We start from the raw sequence: 18927 nt of genomic DNA, 5'->3' as shown, positions 1-18927 counted from the left end.
AAATATCACTACTGTAAAGACATATTTTTAGAAATAGATTTCTGGCACAGTTTATTTCAATTCCATTTTTCACATTTGTGTCACCAATGTAGCTTTGGCTTGGTATTTCCTAATGCATTTGTTTTCAGCATTCATGTTTTAGAGATTAAACTTTTCCGTTGGCTTGTTCAGACATTACAGTTTGAAAATGAAACAAAGCAAGAGAGTTGCTTTTGTTTAAAAGACATCCATTTGGTTTGAGACATGTGGCCAGAAAAACTTCCTTAGCTCCTTTTTCTTCTTCCAATTCCAAGCACACATTACCCTCTTTTTCTGTTACTTTGTCCCTTTACTGACAAAGGAAGTTCTCTACTTTAAAACCTCCTATGCATCTTTAAGGCGCATTACGTTTCCTGTGTCTGTTGTTTCATTTCAGAGTTACTGCTATGTCTCTGCTGTTAGCTTATACCATTTTAAAAACACAGATGCTTAGTGCACAATCACAAACAAGTAATAAATTGGATTTGTTTGTTTACAGGGACTCTAGTGTTCCATCTAAACAATAGCAATACATGCTTTAAACACATGTAGTTATATATATATATAAAACAGCAATAGATGCTCTAAACTGTTTGGGTTGGGATTACATTGCCACAAATACTGAAAGTATGTTGCAAATTTATTCTCCAGCTAAAGAGATTCCCATTCTAGAAATGGGCTGTATATTCACAAAGGAAACAGGCTGAGGAAGGAAAATGCCACGCATCCCCTCAATTTTGGAGGGTCCTCTGCATAAAGGCAACAATATTGTCCTTATCTGATTGGTGTCAGGGGACACGTAAGTCATGCTTCCTGTTCCTGAAGTAAGGAATTAGGCTCAAGAAATAATAAACAAGCCTGGTTTCTGTGGAGTTGAATGGAAAGATCAACTTTTCCCAGAAATAAATTTCAACTAAGGCCTCAAAATCTCTAACAGTCTTTAGGCTTGTTGATGTAACAGCTTGACTTGGTTTTAAGTAGACGTGTTCCAGGGAAAAGCCTGACTCCAAGATCTGGCTGCTAGTTATTGCAGAGTTCGTAAATTGTGCCGTAAATATCATTATACCACCTGCAGTTTTTTCTCTCTGCAATGTAAACATATTTAATTGTGGTACCTTGACAGAATTTCTGCAGCTGCTTCCTCTTCCAAATACCGTGCCTAATTTTTATATATACATAACATGGGCAGAATGACTTGAGGCTAGTTTTCAAACCCCTCTGGAAATGAGCGACTGCTGTAGAATTCACGAGGCTCCTGCTAATCAGATGCCTCTGTGTACTTGCAGAATTGTATTCTGCACTGACTAGTGTAAGTGTCCGTGGGCACTTTAAGATGCTGCTCCTCTTCTCATGTCCTAATAAGTGAGCTAACGCCAGGGAAGATGCCTGGCTTGGCCCAGGGCACTCTCATAATGAAAAAGAAGGTTCCGCAGAGGGGCATTTCTCAGTGGGAGAGTCATTTAGCTTTGGACTTGTTCTTCTTCACTGGCCAAATGTGTTGGCCCTTAAGGAATGGTATATGTGGTCTTTGAGTTTGTGGGAGAAGTGGGTTACTGCAGAGAAAATATGCACGTCTTTTATTTATACACACACACACACACACACACACACACACACAGAGTAATAGCCTGTTCCTTTGTTTACTTTACATTAGGAGTTTTAAGGCATTGCAGCCCTTTAAGAATTAGTTGGGATTGTTAATATGTGGAAGAGGGAGGGAGAAGGAGGTCAGGGCGTCGGGACTGTGTTTGGCTGCGTTTAGGAATGAATGCTCGGTGTCACACATGGGACAGGCAAATTTGTCTATGCTGGCTCACTCTTCAAAAAGCCAGTAAAATCCACGATGAAATATTGCCACTGCCCTGACTAAAAATAAAACAAATTAAGGAAAAAACCCAAGGTGTTTTTATTTTTCATTAGACTATTTCAAAAGTGAAAAGAATTTAGGAAATCCATTGCAAATGGTCAACGTGAAGGAACTGTTCTATGAAGTTCTCTTTGACCAGTTGAAATAGCTTAAACACTATTAACCACTCTTCTGCCCGCTCAGTGATGCGTGGTATTTTGAATCATCCATTTTCTCTGAAGACTACCTGGGGTTAGCATATCATTACTTGATAACAGAGTTTCAATTCTAACCCACTGGCAGCGCTGAGCTTTAAGCTGGATACACTTACTTGCAGGCTCATCCAACCCTACATAATTGTCTGTACGTTTATTTTATTGTCAACTCAGAGACAAGCTGAAGAAACTAACTGTTTGCTTTAGAACACATTAACTTCTTTATCACATTAATACTGACTCATATCTTATTTCCCAGTTGCAGTAACAAAACCATTCAAATATTTCCCTCGCAGGACAATATCTTTAATAGCTTCTGTGTGTTTCCTATTTTTGGCTGTTTCTGTATAAACAGACTAATCTAATAGCATGCTGAACCATCTATACTTGGCAGAAATTCAGCAACTCACTCATTTCTATGGCAAGCTGGGATGCCAAGGGAAAAAAATCCTCACTTTTATTGCAGTAAGATCTTTCTTAAAGTTGTCTTTTATAAGTGTAATATAACTATCATTTGGGTTACTGCAGCACCTTGACTGAAAAAAAACCCCACATTTATTGCAGTAGAGGATAAACGAAATAGGAGGGCATTATTCCCTTCACAATGTCCACAGGAATTCATTTACCTAATGTATTCAGCCTCTCTCGTGCACTACTTTAAATGGTGGTAAAGCACACACTTTAAAATATTGTTGAGAGCCAATTAGGAAGGCTGTCGGATAAGGCTGGAGAAACAATCTGGAAGTGACTGGAAAATGCTTTCATCTAGACTCATCTTGCTTGGGGTATTTACCCATCCTCAGCAAATTAAATTGTGTTGTCCCACCACAGCGGTCAGGATCTGTGCTGTGAAGCCACTCAAGAAATATCCCCCATCCATTGTGTGGCTCTCATCCCAGTATACCCCCATGGCTTACGTCAATAAATTGGTGAAATCCATTCTTCTGCTTCTGGCTGCTGCTCTGAGCCTCAGGATATGCAGTTTGATGTACATTTATTTTGGGGCAATGCTATCTTAAGCAGTCTCAGGCTCCTGCTTCCCTGAGCTGCCCTCTTCCTTAAAGTCAGCACTTTTCGATGGTTTATATTTCAGCCAGGTTAGTTTCCTGATCCAGTTCATTGCATGCTCATATAAATTCTTGCACCAGCAAAAACAAGGCAGAAAAAAGTAGCCAAAGACAATGACTTTAAACCAGCTTAAGAAGCTTTGGTTGTAGCCAAGTGTCCACCCACGGTTCAGTGTCTTTACAGTCAAAGCAGGACTATACCATCATACAGTTCCTGCCTGTAGTGCGTTGGTGTTTGTGATAAATATTTGAGCTATTGATGAATGTAGCTATAAAAATGCAAATTATGATGGTTTTCTTATTGTTTTACAACTGTATAAGCTGCAAAGCCTCTTAGAGTGAAGTGGGTTTATTTAATTTGGGGCATTTATCAATACTTACAGATTTATTTATGTAATTGACATTTTTATGTCCCTGTCCTTGTAACATTTGGGTGTAAGAAGCTTATTGAAACCATCTAGGTCTGAAATCAATGCATCTCTAATACGAGGAGGGTCCTTACCTGAATTGGCCTAACTGTTCAGAAATAACCCACTATTGGACTGTACTCAAATGAACACTAGTAACGCCTTACTTTAAAACAGGGAAATACTGAAGTCTTTTAGGCTTTCAATTTCCTTGCTTTTTTTTTTTTAGCTGTATTTTTGATGTTATTTTTGCTATAGGAGGCCAAGTTCATCCCTAATATAACTGTATTGAAATCAGTGGGGAGACTTGTAATTTTAAGAATAAGACACAGTAAAGTGCTTTGCTGGATCAGGGCCTAAAAGGATTAGCACTGTGGAATGCTTATGGTGGACGTGGAGGTAACTGTATGAATAAAAGTCATTTTAATTGTGCTGGAGCAGTTTGGGAATTTTATGCTAGCTCTCAATAAAAGAAAGAAAAAAAATAGAACAGACTCTCACCGCCAAGCAGAGAATCCTATATAACTTTTCCAATTGTTTTGCAAATATTGAAACTGTAGAAAACATTTAAAAGTCTGAGATATAAAGTCCCCAGCTTTTATTTTGAGGCTTGTGCACATTTTAAAGCAGATATTTGGTACACAAATTATAAGACCAATAGGGAGTATTGATTTTTAAGTATAACTATAGTGGCTTTGCGCCTATTCTATGTTTTTCATTAAGGCAACAGACTTTTTCCCAGAGAACTGAATCTAGCTGATGATTTCTTATTGTATTCTGTAAAGTAAAATGATGAAAGACAAAGATGATTTCTGTGCTGAGTCTGTTCCTGATTCCTCAGGAAAACTTGGCATCAGGTGAAACATCTGGTGGAATACAAGCTGTTCTTCTTCCAGGTGCACCAAAGGTGGATTTAGGACTGTCACTTTTTCCACTAGAATGGATTTGAACATGGTTCTCCAGAGTAATGTGTGTAAGGCCTTACTCTCCAGTATCTAGTACAAGATACCTTGTACCTGGAGTGAAGGGAAGGTACCTAAATTCATCACAGGGACTCAAGACACCTTAGAGGGGCCAGGTTCAGGAAGGACTTCACTGGTCCTGGCCTGGAAAACAGCAATCTGAAGCCGAATTGCATGTAGTGACACATTGCTTCCGTCAGTCTGCGCAATCATTGAGTTTTTAGGACACAGCATTTGAAACGGAAGAATGCTTGTTGTTTTGGGGTTAGGGTTTTTTTCCCATCTGGTTGCAAGTATTTCAGTTACGTGCTTGAACTGAAGTATCTTGCAATCTATCCCAGGATGTGAACTTGTCAGGTTATGTCGTACTTGTGTCACTACTTGATTGGGCCATATAGGTGACCTAATGGCTTGATGATTCAATAAGACTTGCCCTGGTTTTGGATTCTGCTAAAAGCCAGTGTCCCCGGGCGTGTGGCATGGAGGAACAGTGCCCTCTGAGATAAGGTATAAAAATCAGGAGGGTGATAGTGGGCTGGAGCTGTTCCTGACTACAATGCATCCTCTGCGTGAGAAGGTTTTAGCTCAAGTGTTTGGCTAAATTCAAGCTAGCTAGCTGAGTTTTGCTATCTAAAATTCCCCCTGTGGTTTCAAGCAGATAAACTGTAATCAACTATTGTACCTGTTTGTAGTTAATGCCGAGATTCACTGATGTAGGAAAACATTCTCACTTGCCAAAGTAGAGAGTTATTTGTTAATCCTCTCCTTTTGCATCCATTCAGTAATTCATTAGAAGAAAGATGTGTCTGTGCTCATTTCTAGGAAAAACATTCATGAAAATAGGTGTTCAGTGCTAGTACTAGAAATGAAGATTACGTTGTAGGTGCAGGGGCGCTTGGCTGTGGGCGTGTGCTGCAGGGAGCTTGGAATTGACACACGCAGAGGTTTTCTGGTGTGTCAGCAATGCTAAGATGTTGCATTTTGCCTGCAATAACAACTTTGAAGGCGATCATCAAGCATTCAGTTGAATTTATACTCTTCTTTCTAACATCATTTTGCTCAATGATAAAAATCAGAGCTTATATTCATGCAGAGATTTGACCACTTCTTCAAGTCATTTCTGAGCCCTGCACATGGCTGTTTGCTGTGTGGTCCTGAGGTCAGGCAGTGCTTCCCCCTGGTTTTTTTTTTTCTTTCGTCTTTTTTGCCTGTGAGTTGAGGTCTGAACATTGCTGATTTTTGAGCCTCAGATAAGATCAATTTTCCAATTGTGTAATACAGTACCTGGCTTTTCTGAATGGCACTGTTAATTGTCATTGACTATAATAGAATATGAATAGCACAGCCACTTGACACCAACTTAATGGTTCTGACTTTTCAGTGGTGCCAAGAGTGTAAGGCTAGAGGGGAAAAAGGGTCAGAGGAGAGATAAGAGCTCTTCGGATTCCATTGAAAAAGATGAAAGCTTCTGTGTCTTTCAAGTGGTACTTGTGAGGGTCACCATTTCTATGAAGTCATCCTAAAACTGGAAGTGATTGAGAAATTTCTGTCACAAAAGATCTGTTAGAACAACTCCACCCCCCTCCTTCACGAGGTTTTTTCAGGTTAATAGGCAAACAGAAAGAGGCATGTCTGGGATGGCTCAAGGAGAAACGTGGACGGTTGTGTTGTGGATGACACAATCTGCTCTGAGAGCAACATCACTAACCCTGTTGGCCCTAAGGAAGAATTGCTCTTGTTTACTGCTGTTTTGTCCAGCTGGGACCTCTGGGAAATTTTGTGGTCCACTTTAGTACCTCTTTTAAGAAAAGCTTACTGCCCTTAAATAAATACACAGCTATCTCTGCCTACTGGGAATCCGATAATACACAAGACATGGCGCTTAGGGACATGGTTTAGTGGTGGACTGGGTAGTGTTCGGTTTTGGACTCAATGATCTTAAAGGTCGTTTCCAACCTAAATGATGCTCTGATGCTAAGATTACCTACCTACTCTGATCGCAGCAGTTCTCACCCTCGACTGTGAGGGACAGAGACCAGGAGGAGGAAGATGTTTTACTTCTCTTCCTCTCTTGAACATTTGTGCAGGGAAAAGTCATTTTCAGTGCATTAAATGCCTGCCATTACTTGTATGGGATGCTAGAGTATAACTTCTATATTGTACCTATTAATTTCCCAGGGATTTCTAAATATCTGGTAACCAGAGGAGAGGAGTACGTTGCTGTGCAGAAATCTGGGAGAAGTACGTGGTGTGCAGGTGGAGGTGTACTTTCAGTTGTGTGCAGGGTGCTTTGGATATGGGGCAGGCAGGCAGATCCTTGTGCTGAGTCCGTAGCACTTACTCCACAGGTGCTGCAGAGTCAGGCTGTGCATGCATGCAAAGTTTCATTTAGCCAGGATGTGTTAGACTTCTGTTGTACCTGGTCAGGTGAACTGCAAACCACAAAACCAAAGTCCTAGACAGAAATAGGCGTCATTTGTTTGTCTGTTTGTGGTTCTGATGTTGAAGGTATGGCCTTAATGTGTAAGGGACTGACTCAGCAGAGTAATAAAATATTGGCAATGTTATGGCTTCAGGTGTTTCTGAAGGAGGAATTGCAGAAATCAAACTAGATAAGAAGCAGAAAGAAACTATGAGATCATTCATATAAATACCTGACATGAAAACAGTGAATCTAGAATTTAGATACTAAGAAAGTAAGTATTAGGAGGAGGAAAGGGTCTAGTTACGTCCAAAATCTGATGTTGAACAAACTCTGCTAATGTACACGAGGAAAAAAATAACACAGGGTTGCCTTCAGAGTGGTATTTATCAGTGGATATTTCATTGTTGTAAGGACTGGGGTGGGGGGTGGGGATGGGGTATTATTGTTTTATCATTAAGACTGTTGTTTGGGAACAAAGCTTCCAGAAATGGTTGTCGAGGAAAGTTTCTTTATTTTGCCTGATCTAAGTTTTTCCAGTAGTTTTCTGTTTAAAAAGAAAAGAAAAAAAGCAAAACAGCCGAAGTGAGAAATAGATATAAATATGACACTAAACTATATCTTTTAATACAAAGGAACTTTTTTTTTAATTAGAAGCTTGGAAGGACATACCCTTTAATTGCTGCACTTGTAGTTTCTGGGCCATCAATATCCTTGTTTCTTTCATTAATAAACTGGCAAGTCAGGTAGGAAAGCTGCAGGAGTATAATTTTTTCCCTTAAGCTCTACTTAATCAACAGCAGACTTGATCAAACAGAAAAAAGAAAATGTAAATCAGTTGCATTAATTCGGCTGGCAGTAAATAGTAGGAAGAAAGCTAAACATGAAAGAATGCTCATTTGCAGCTGCTATCTGGGGTGGGATTGAATGGGAGAAATAGGTAGTTAAACAGCTCTTTAGATTGTGAGTGACTAGGGGAATACTGGGGTTTATGTATGGATTAGCACAGTGATAGACCCTGAGTAGCAAAAGACGATGACTAATTACCTGACAGAGCAGCACTCCATTCGACTTGGTCATTGAAATTAATTTCTGTTTTCAGGACTGGCAGAAAGCAGCTGCAGAATTTCAGTTCAATACTCAAATTAACTAGGAGTCTAAATTATTTCTTTGCACATACGGTATTAGAGGAGTGGGTTACTAAATTGATCTTGATTTTACACACTGAGGCAAGAATTATTCCACCTTTTTCATCAGAAGTCCGTGTCCCCTGAAATCGGGGAATAAAACCTGTGCTATAATAAACTACTTGGCACTGATTTGAACTCTGTCAGAGAGTTAACATCTTAACAATTCCTGGGATCCCAGATGAAAGAATTGTAAAATAAAGTCTTCTGGGATGAAAGAAAATTTTACTACCTACTCCACTGAGTAAAATACACTGAATTGTGAGCACAAAATCAGCCTTCCAATAGTTAGCAATAGCATTGTTAACTACACTTTTAACTTGCTCCAAAATAGTGTTCCTACATCAGATGAATTAACTTTGTAGTTTGAATAGGATTATGCCCACGAATTAGTTTGTCTTATGATGTGTATGCGCTTGACAAAGTGGTATATTTGAAAACTTCACTGACTGATAAAAGAGGTGGGGAAGATGTCAGTTGGTTAGTGTCGATGAACTCGTAAGAGTTGGAGTGAGGCACGGCAATAGAAGAAACTAAAACCAACTGCAAAAAAACCCCACACAATCAACTTTGTAAGAAAAACCTGTATGCACCAAAATGAAGTCATATATCCCATGATTCACAAATGCCAGATTTCCGTGTTCGTAGTTACTCAATACATCCATGAGCAGCAGTTTCTCCTTTTGCCAGTAGCAAAACTCCCAGAGCCTTTTGTCTGTTTAAAGGTTCGTCGTCTTTCAATTTATTCATTCAGCAACAGTAAATTCTAAATGTTTATAAAGAAATTAAGTAAATAAATATGAGAAGGAGGAAGAGGCAAGAGTATGGAAATGGAATAAATATTTAATATTCACGGGTAATTTTTTGCTCAGTGGAAAATTAGGCAGGAGGGGTATATGTAAGCCTTTTTTTCAGCACTTGTGCCCCATAGTATTCTTGCTGAATAAATTATGTTACTTCCTGCTCTTTCCCGCGTGCTGTCTCTCAATAGGCACTTCTAGGCAGAAGGATTACCACACAAAACCAGCAGCTTTTATCTTACTATATCTTAGTCCTGTGTGGAATTACTGCTGTAACTGGTCACCTTAGTAACTAAAATGTGTTTTATTTCCTTTGGCAATGCTAAGCCACCATAGCTATGGAAGAATGGATTGGATTTTATTCTAGTTCCATAATAAATCTGTAGAGCTAGCAGTTATTTAGAAAAGCAAAAACAAAACCAGAGAACATTCTTTGAGTCAGACACTGAGCAAACTTGATCTGGAGGTCAGCGAGAGACAATACATTGAGAAATCTGCTCTGGCGTTTTAGAGCGTCACGTTTCACAGTATAGCACGTTGGTAATGAGTATGAGGTTATATACCGTTCCTTGTTTGTATTGTCAAAAATCAGAAATCAATGAAAACAATTTTGGCAAACTAAAAGTGAAAACTAATGTTACTCTCCAGTACAGATACTAGTAGCATTAGAATGTCATAATCATATGAAATGATTCTATTCTCTCCTTTTTAATTTATTTCATTATCCTTTTACTCTTAAGCTCTATTGTCCAGGTATTGTATTATCACTTTGCATATGCATTGTGTTCTACGTTTGCATTCATTAAAAAACCTAATATTTTATTGCATACCAAAAAGGACCAAAAGAATCACTAGACAATGACATGTGGTCTTAGAAATATAGTTTTCCTGTTCATCTTGTCGATCATATAGGATTCTGTCTCTATGTTGGAATACCAAGAATATTGAATTAAATTGCATTTAGGCAATTGATTTGCGACGGCTTTACATAGAGATGTGTCATTTATACTTTTATGTTCTGGAAAATGAATATTCCTCATCTTAATGCCAAAAGTCTACCATAATTACTCTTAAGCAACCATTACTATGAATTCCCTTGCATTGCCATTACAGAGAATGATGTTAATGATGTGCTTTTTGTCTTTGATATGGATAACAGGTAATCCTGAGAGTGTGCTAGACTGAGAACTACAATGTTTTGGATGTGCATTGGTGATCTAAGATGTTTTTAATTATTTCAGCCTATAATAAAGGATATCAATAATGATAGAGCAGACGTTCGTCTGTGATTGTCGTATCTACAAGTCGCTTGCCTAGAAATGTCAAAATAGGGCTAATGCTGAGAATGTCTTTGTGAGAGCAAACACAACTGCATTGAACATCTCTCAAATGGGAACTTGTTTTGGCCAGTCTGGTTTGGGAATGATTTCTATGCAAAGCAGGATTTGAAAGGTTGATTTATCTTCATTGTTCACCTAAATCATCCATTCTTCAAGTGTTTATAACTTCCTATTCAAAGACTGATATGTCATTTCTTAAATAAACTTCTGTGTTGCACAGGATGACCTAAGATGTATAGATTCAGGATATAAATTTGCTTACATGAATTTTGAAAAAAATGTTTCTAGAAAATAGGAGAATTGTAAGAAACTGTGTGAGAAAATTAAAAAAAATAATAATGTAATACTAATTTGTTGGCTTCTGAGAAAAAGATGCCCTGTACTTTTAGATGCTTCTGCAGCATGGACTCTCTTCATTTTACTCTGTGCTAATTCAGCACCTCAAGAATGCTGCAGAAATTTTTTTGCTCATGAAATATTTTCTTCTCAGCGTGAGGCCATTGCCATAGTCAGTAACCTCCAGCAGGCTTTCTAGGTTAGTAAAGCTGAAACGCTGCTGGCTCGTTGTGGCAGCTGACACAACAAGTAGCACTGGTGAGCAATTATAGTCTCGTGACTGTACACTGTAAGTTGTTTAATTGTCTTTTGCTTGGAGTTAAACAAACTGAAAACTTCAGATGGCAGGGCACTGCCATTTTTCAAGTGAAATTGCAGAAACAGGAAATCTATAAAGAGGGCATATATTTCACACATTTTCTCTACTTGCTGCTGAGACCGTTATTAATGCCACAATTTAAAAATAAAAAATGCAGAACATTAGAGTTTTGAAGGAAGTATCGTTTCGAAGAGTTAGGTTAATTCTTCTCATTGATAAAGTCTTGAATACCGTAGAAAATTACAGAGAAATGTTCAGTCTTGAAAACCAAACCTGCTTTGCTCTTTGCCACAGCGGTAGTGCTTGGGGAAGTTAAGCTGGGGTGGCTGGCGTGACTTTAACTTAAATAATGTCTCAAACCTGCTAAATAAGGATACTTACTTTAGGCCAGATCCCATCCTGGCCACTTGAGCGAGTGTTGTAGTAGAGCTTGCTTGTGGATAGGTTGTTTAAGATCCCCCTGGGACCCAAGTAATTAGCATATCATGTCATGGTGAGGTATTTATTAGAATGGAGGTGTTCTTGGGAGGCTGGGTTTCAGAGGTTTAAATCAGAGCTGAGCATAGAGTTTTAGGGCCTTATTCACAGTAAATTTTATGTTGGTGAAAGGTTATGGAATGGGTTTCCATACCATGTCTACTTGCTCTCACAAATCTCAGAAGAGATATGGACTCTGAACTTTGTTGTGGGTTTTGCTTTCCTTTTTTTTTTTTTATTTTTTTTTAATTTTTTTGGCAGGGAGGTGCATACCAAGGAAAACAAGGGGAAAGTACCTTACACAGCAACTTTAATTCTGCAGTGTCCCTTTATGCCAAACGTGCATCGTCAATGTAATATCCTGTAACAACTGGGACTCCAGGATGAACAGCTATTTAGTATGTCTCAGTTAGAAGTTTTGTTCTCAGTACCTGCACCTGATGACATTGGAGTTATTAACACCTCTGGGCATTTAATAAGCTCTCTGTTCACAAATTAGTGATATCATTGCCAGGAGATCCTCGTTTTTGATAGGAGCTTCATCGCTGCCCTCGTGAACAATCTGCTAGGCTGTAAATCCCTTCCATGTGACAGCACTGAAGTGTTACCGCCACAGGCCTGTCCCCTCGGTCTTTCCCTCCTGTGAAGAGGAGAGAGAGAAAGAATGAAAGGCGGCTTTAGCCAAACAGCGAACTTGCTCCTAAGGAAGCGTTTGAAACAGACAAACACACAAGAACTGTCGTTGATACAATGTGAAGCGATTACGAGCCGTGCTATTTGTATCATGATGTAGTGTGTTATTTCCTTGGGTATATGCAGGGTAAGGGTGTCCTGCAGAAAAAAAAAAAAAAATGTGGATGCAGAGTACTGTAATGTCCTTGTGCTGTAAATTGTCCGGAGATTTTGGAGAATTAGATACTGTTCCTGAATGGGCAGGGAAGGGAATCCGTGTACACAGGAGCACAGGTATTTCCCCCTTGGCTTTTATATTTAGTACATATGTAGATTTCTGCTTATACAGAAGAGAGACTAGAACCAAATGAATGAGGTTGCACAGGGTAATGGGAGCGTAAGCCTAAAATAATTGGCGCAGTTATTGCCAGCTCCGAATCTGATGGTTTCATCACAAAAGGCCCAAGATACGGATGCATGTCTGTAACTTTATGCAGATGAATAACCTTGTGAAGCCCATAAAATTCAGCCTACTCTTGCTGCCTGTTGAAACAGTAAACTGCAAAAGCCCCTCCCCAAAACCCAGAGCCTTCACACCCGGTTCTGCAGAGTTCCAGTCACTGTGTTAATGCAGAAAAGTACTTTTATCGGTTTTGTTGGCAGTGCCTTATGGTTAAAAAAGCATTTTAAGAAAACAAATTCATCTCTGAACTAAGAGATTTCTCTGTATAACGCATATGCATAAATACTTTTCTGAAAAGTGGAGGCGTCACCATTTTGTGGCAGGCAAAAAAAAGGTTTGCAATTAATAAAGTTTTATTGATATTAAAGTGATTGTTTTAAGTGAGTTTACATGGACCAAATCTTGTATGTAAATATGCAGTGCCAATAATAATGGGATAAAGCAAGCAGATTATGACACAAAAAAGGCCTGACAGTAGTCTGGTTCCCCTTATATTTTAGAATGGTCCATTTCTTTTTCAAGTCTGTTGTTGTTAGAATTGTGTTTATGGTAAGTTTGACTGCTTTTTGCAAAGTTAAAGAGAATATTTTGATTTCTGTGAAGCAGATATAATGAAGTTGGCTTGATAAACCCCCATTGGTATCTTCAGGGAACAAGTAGATTAAACAAGTAATTATACCATAAGGTTTTTAGGAGTTAGTAGATTTAAATACATTGTATGAATCTCATCTTAATGTAGCCTTTTGTCTGTAGTCCTTCCTGCCAAAAAAACCTCCTGACAGGAAATAAACATTAAAATAATCTTTAATCCCTTGTCTGGTCTATTACCATTAACAATTGATGCACTTTAATTTTGTGGGATTTTAACTACAAAATGGAATGGCTAAGTAGTGATAATTGGGTTTGGAATTATACGGTCATTTATATCAACAGAAATGCAAGTGGCTGGGAGGGTGATTAATTATTTAACATTTCCTGGCTGTGGTTCCTATTATAGAATTTTCTGATATATTCTGCTGTGAACAATTATCACCAAATGAGGATAAACAAATCTGTGATGTGAAGTCTTATTTATAAATTAAACTATATTTAGAAAATGTCTATTTCATTTGCATTTTCACTTTCTTCTTGATAGGACTGTCATAATCAGCTTGTTTTCAAGCTTTTCTGCCGTTTTGCTAATTTTTCAGGTTCACGCCCCAGATTTCGTGCAAGAAAAACAGAGCTTCAGATGTCATTAAAATAATTCCTATTCCAAATAAAGATACAGTTTATACAGTCATGGTAATGTGTTTGCATGTTCTGTTCCCCTTTCATTCCCTAATAATAGAATTAGTGCATGGCAATGTCTTAGAATTTAATCTGAGTGCTGGCATCGGATTATATAATTTAATAATTTAACCTCCAACTCATGAAGATTTGGGCAAAGAATACTGGTGCTTCCATTCTTAAATAGGGTTCTCCACATTTGAACTCTCTCATCTTTGGCACATTTGTCTATGAGAGTTAGAATTTCACGTTCTCTCTCTTATGTGGAGACTGGCTATCACTTTGGTGTATTATGCTCCTGTGTCCTTGTTGGTACATATACAAGCAGAATTTGCAGTTCCTTTCTCTTTTGCTTTCTTAAACTATGTTTGATTAAAAAAAAGGTGTATGCTGCTTATCTGACAACATAACACAAAGTCATTCTAATTAGTATTTTCCAAACCATTTTTCCTGACAGTTACCCTGAAAAATTTCCCATCCTTAATTCCCATTAGAAAACCAAAAGACTACAACCCTTAGTTTGAAAATGATTACTAAAAGTGCCTGAGTTTCTTCTTCAAGCAGAACTCCTAACAGTCACCCCTGGCAGTCGTACCCAGAAAACAAAATCCAGTTTACATGCTTATATATCAACAAAGAAGGAACAACAAGATGATTATAGTTATCGTTAGTGCAGTGCCTAGATTGTTAGTCACAGATGAGGACCCAGCTATATTAATAAATATGCAAAATAAACCAAAAAGATTGTTCCAAGTCGGTATTGCTAAAAACTTAAGTGTTAATCAAAAGTCAGGGATACAGATAGATAAAAAGAACAAGCATATAATGAGATAATATTAATCAATATGGTAGGCCCTGTTTTAGGCATGATTTTTTTTGATGCCAAAGAAAAGATTAGATACCAAAGAAAAGGAGAATTTTAATGTGGATTGTGAAAAAAGATAATGAGATAATATTGCAAATGCTTGCGGGCAGATCTGTAAACAGAATAAAAGAAAGCATGAAGATGCTTGTTTGAAAATTTAGGAAGTCATCAATGAAAATTACAATCTTGCAGTTGATCTAGGGTGAGCATTGACATGTTGATAGTGAATCAGGATAAACTGGATTAAACTGAAGATTTCTCTATAGACAGACTACAGTATTAGAGGAAGAAAGGATGGATATGTTCTGGAAAACTAAGTTTTTTACCAAAGATCCTCAGCAAAGTGAGTGCAGGAGCAGAGAGAAAAGGGGTGACATATTTGTGGGCTGGACCTTCACGTGGGTGTGTAGGATAAAAGTCTTACAGTTAAAAGAAAGAATTGGCAGCGAACCAGGCAGAAACAGATCAAGACTAGAAATCTGAGCACGGATGAGCAGTAAATTCTGGTGAGCTGGCAGTTATGGCAAGTCCAGAGGACTTCTGGGTAGCACTGAAGGGGGTTACAGAAGGGGAGCTGACCACCCACAGCCGTAGAGATACAGATCACGGCAACTACAGGTCAGAAAACTTAATTACAAGATGAAAGAAACAGGCAAGAATATCTTCAAAACCAAGATGCGGGGATCTTATCCTTGTTCTTTGCACAGCATCTGTGCAGGCTGTGTTAATGCTCCGCATCTAATAGTGCTTAGCGGTGTTGAAAGAGGAAGAAGGCAGTTTGGAAGAGGCATCCTGGCTGGGTCACCTAGTAGTTCAGTGTTGGAAGCCGTATTCTCAGTGATGCTGAACAGTAAGGGAGCTGCTGTGGGACAGAAGGGGCCACCGATTGCCTTGAGAATGAATCATTAACTATCAAAATTCTCGATCAGTTCAGCACCCGCTACCTCAGCTGCAGCACGACAGTGCCAAAGCAGAGCTCAGTTGTGCACGTTAGCTTGTCTCCTGTCTTTAATTAGAGCAAGATTTGTTCATTAGCCCAGTAAGTCTTCAGTAGCCTGACATGTGAGTGACACACTGGAGAGGAAGCACAGCAAGGCAGTGTAATAGAAGTTTAGGTGCGTCTGCTCTCTGCGTGAGGCCAGCACGGTTTGATCGAGAGGTGTGGTAGCCCCGGGCAGGAGCCCGGTGTAGATGAAGCAATATGCACAGCTCAGCTGAAAGGCGAAGTATAGGTCTTAGTGAGGCTGTTGAAGCTGGTGGCTCGATGTACAGCATAGGGCTATGAGAGAGCCACAGTACTAACGCTTTCTTTGTTCGTGCCAGAAACGGACGTGCTCATCAACCTTTGTAAGTTGAACCTAACTCAATAGCAAAGTGTTCAGCATTCATAAACATTGAATTTTATTTGATTTTAAAACACTGGTTAGGTTTCAGTCAGCTTTCCCATATTTTACAATACAGTGTAGGCCTTGAGCTACACTTTAAGTTTTTCTCGTAAATAAAGAAGGAATACCCATCAGAAAACTGTGTTAAATCATATACTTCATTCTTTATACCCACAGCACAAGAATAGCACGGTAGTGCAATGGCACTGCTGGGTTCGTGCCATTGGCAAAATCTTGGTCTGAGTCAGAAGAGACTATGTGAGACTTCACTCCTCTGCACACATCCAGTATTTATCAGGTGATGGTCCATTAGTTAATGTGTCAAACTCAGCAGTATTTGCGGCAGCGGCCGTACGTATAGCACATTAACGTGGTTTTTAGCTCACACTAATCTAAATGCCATTTATAGCAACTGCTGGAGATATATCCAGGTATACGTAAATACAGTACGTGCAAAGCTTTTATTTCAGAAGATTAAAGTATGTTAACACTGCATGTAACTAATTAGTATAGATAGCCGGAAAAGTGTATTTTACATTTCCAAATGAAATTTCTTTGAGCAGATGCTAATACATATTAGGACATCTGTTTATATTTTCCTTCAGTCTTTTTTTTTAACTGCATCTTATTTAAAATACTGTTGTCAGCTGAAATAGTATAGCCTTAAACAATACTACTTGTATATGTAGTTGTGAACTCATATGTCTGCTTTTGAGATGTCTTTCTGCATAAGCAGATTTTTGTTTTGTTTTGTGTAAGTGAAAGATGTATAAAAAGTTGTTTTGCTTCATTTAAATTGGAGCAGGGATGAAAAAGGCAGAAAGAAGTCAGTAGGATAAAATGCAACGCTATCCCCACTAGGTGAAGTTGTCCAATTACGCCTGGTGTCAGAACTTTTTAACATTTGAATGGCTGGGAGGGGATACTAATTTCAACCTTAATGATCGCTGCTTTGGGAGTCAACATCACAACACTTCACTTATAATTTTAGCACATCTGTCAGCCTGTGCTAAAAAGGAGCCCTGGGCTAGTGGGTGACTGAAGATCCTTTTATCCCGAGAGAGGATTATGTATTCCCTTCAAGACTGGGAAAATAAAAAGGTTATAAATACTCACCTACTTCACTGCTGCCCACATTTGCCTTGTTGACAAATAGCGACTTTCACACCCTGCTTTTACATTCATAAACACAAAAATAAATAAAAACTATGCAACTTCTCTTCTATAACACTTATGGAAGCAGCCCATTTATAATGTCACATATTCTATAATACAGTATAGTCCCTAAGCTGGACTTTTTTTCATTTCAATAGATCACATTGATTTCCTGTATGACTTTATCTGCCTAATACAAAGTGGGATTGAGCAGTTATTTGTCTGGATTTAGCCATCCCTTATCAAACATTTATGATTTAGCTATTGCTACAACATCTTCTTGTAAGGTCTTTCTTATTTTTATCTTTTCAGGAAGGGTATGAATGTGATAACAGGGCTGTAATAAATCTATCTCTTGAAAATGAAACATATTTTGGGAAACTGTGCTGTCGGCTGATGGGAGGGGAAGTTTAAGGGGCAGGACAGTCATGCGAGTGAATTGTCTCTAGGACGCTGTGGGCATCTATTAATAAGAATGATTGACTCTTCTGGTGGAGTTTTTCAGTGTATTGAGATTGCAGTTTCCTAGCTGCATGGTAGGCTGGTGTTCTTGAGATGAAAGACCCGATAGGAAAGAGAGGTTTGCCTAACCGGGCCAAATTTATAGAGCCATTGTGAGGCTGTAGCTTGAAGAGAAGTAGCACAGACTGCAGAAAGGGCAGCAGGTTTGTGTCTTCTCTGTTTATAAAAGTAAAAAAGTAAGATCTCAGTCTTTTTATTTCTGTTTCTCTTTCAATTTCTTTAGTCTTTATCTAGAGAGGAAAACAAAATATGTGAATATCGTATAATAATAGTGACGTGATTTAATTAAATGGAAGTAGAAAGTACGTGTGAATAGGACCTTTTCTGTGTTTTGGCTTATTTTAAGAGTTTGTTTGAAAAAAAAAAACATATTAAAACTGTCCACTGTGTATCCCAGGTGTTTTAATGTTCCTAACCAGAGCATTTTAACTGAACATTTTCCAAACAACCTCATCATGATAAAGTAATTTATTTTTCATTGCATAATGCTTTTCATTCAGTGATTTCAAAATGCTCTACTACGTGTGCTTTTTGAAGTGCCAAACTAAGTGTCATACAACCCTGGGGAGACGTCTGCTGTGCTTGTTGTACCGACTCTGCAGACAGGGAAATTCAAAGGGAGAGAGATTAACAGGCACCCCGTGAATGAGTGAAGGAGGGAAGACCAGAACCCAGATCCCTGCCTGCCGGGTGCCAGCCCCAGCACTTGCCCCTTTGTTCCGAAACCCCAGAGTGCTCATGCAAAGAGGAGAAAAAAACTTTGCAGAAACTATAGAAGTTAATAATTACATTGAAAAAGGCTACTTAACTGATAATGAACGTTTAATGGAGAACCATCAATTTGCAAGACACTTACAAAGAAAATGTACTTTTGGTTTTGTCTTCACTTCCCGAATCTGTTTATAGTTGAATTTTTCTAACCTGCTTAACTGACGCTGTATTCTGTCCTATCTCCTTTTTTTATGTCTCTTCACTAGTGCTTTCAATGACCTCCCTGTAAGTTTCTTTATATAGAAACCTGCTATGCTGTCTTGAATGCACAAGGTCAATAATGATTACCCTCTAACTTTGAAGGGCATCCCCCTTCTCCGCTTGCAAAGTGTATCAAGCCACAAAGTCCCTGCATCCCATAATTGTAATTTCTCTTATGAAATGCAGTATTAAGAACAGTATATTTATTTCCCAAAGAGTAGAGCTTTA

The 18927-nt window shown here is 38.6% G+C and overlaps 1 protein-coding gene across 4 annotated transcripts in view; it reads left to right on the top strand.

Annotated features, from left to right (window-relative positions):
• Positions 1-18927, top strand: part of WWOX (WW domain containing oxidoreductase) — a 537265-nt gene that overhangs the window by 241005 nt on the left and 277333 nt on the right. The window contains exon 9 of one of the 4 annotated variants that reach the window (XM_075101323.1): positions 13722-13813. The exons of the other annotated variants lie outside the window; for them this stretch is intronic. Coding sequence (XP_074957424.1) covers positions 13722-13772 — 51 coding nt within the window. The 3' untranslated portion in view covers positions 13773-13813. Of the gene's footprint in view, positions 1-13721; positions 13814-18927 lie in introns of those variants that run through there. 4 annotated transcript variants of the gene reach the window in all.

This window comes from Phalacrocorax aristotelis, chromosome 8 (assembly GCF_949628215.1).
Source record: "Phalacrocorax aristotelis chromosome 8, bGulAri2.1, whole genome shotgun sequence".
Classification (NCBI taxonomy): domain Eukaryota; kingdom Metazoa; phylum Chordata; class Aves; order Suliformes; family Phalacrocoracidae; genus Phalacrocorax; species Phalacrocorax aristotelis.
Note: the sequence above shows the minus strand (reverse complement) of the source record. Positions and strands in the feature narration are given on the sequence as shown.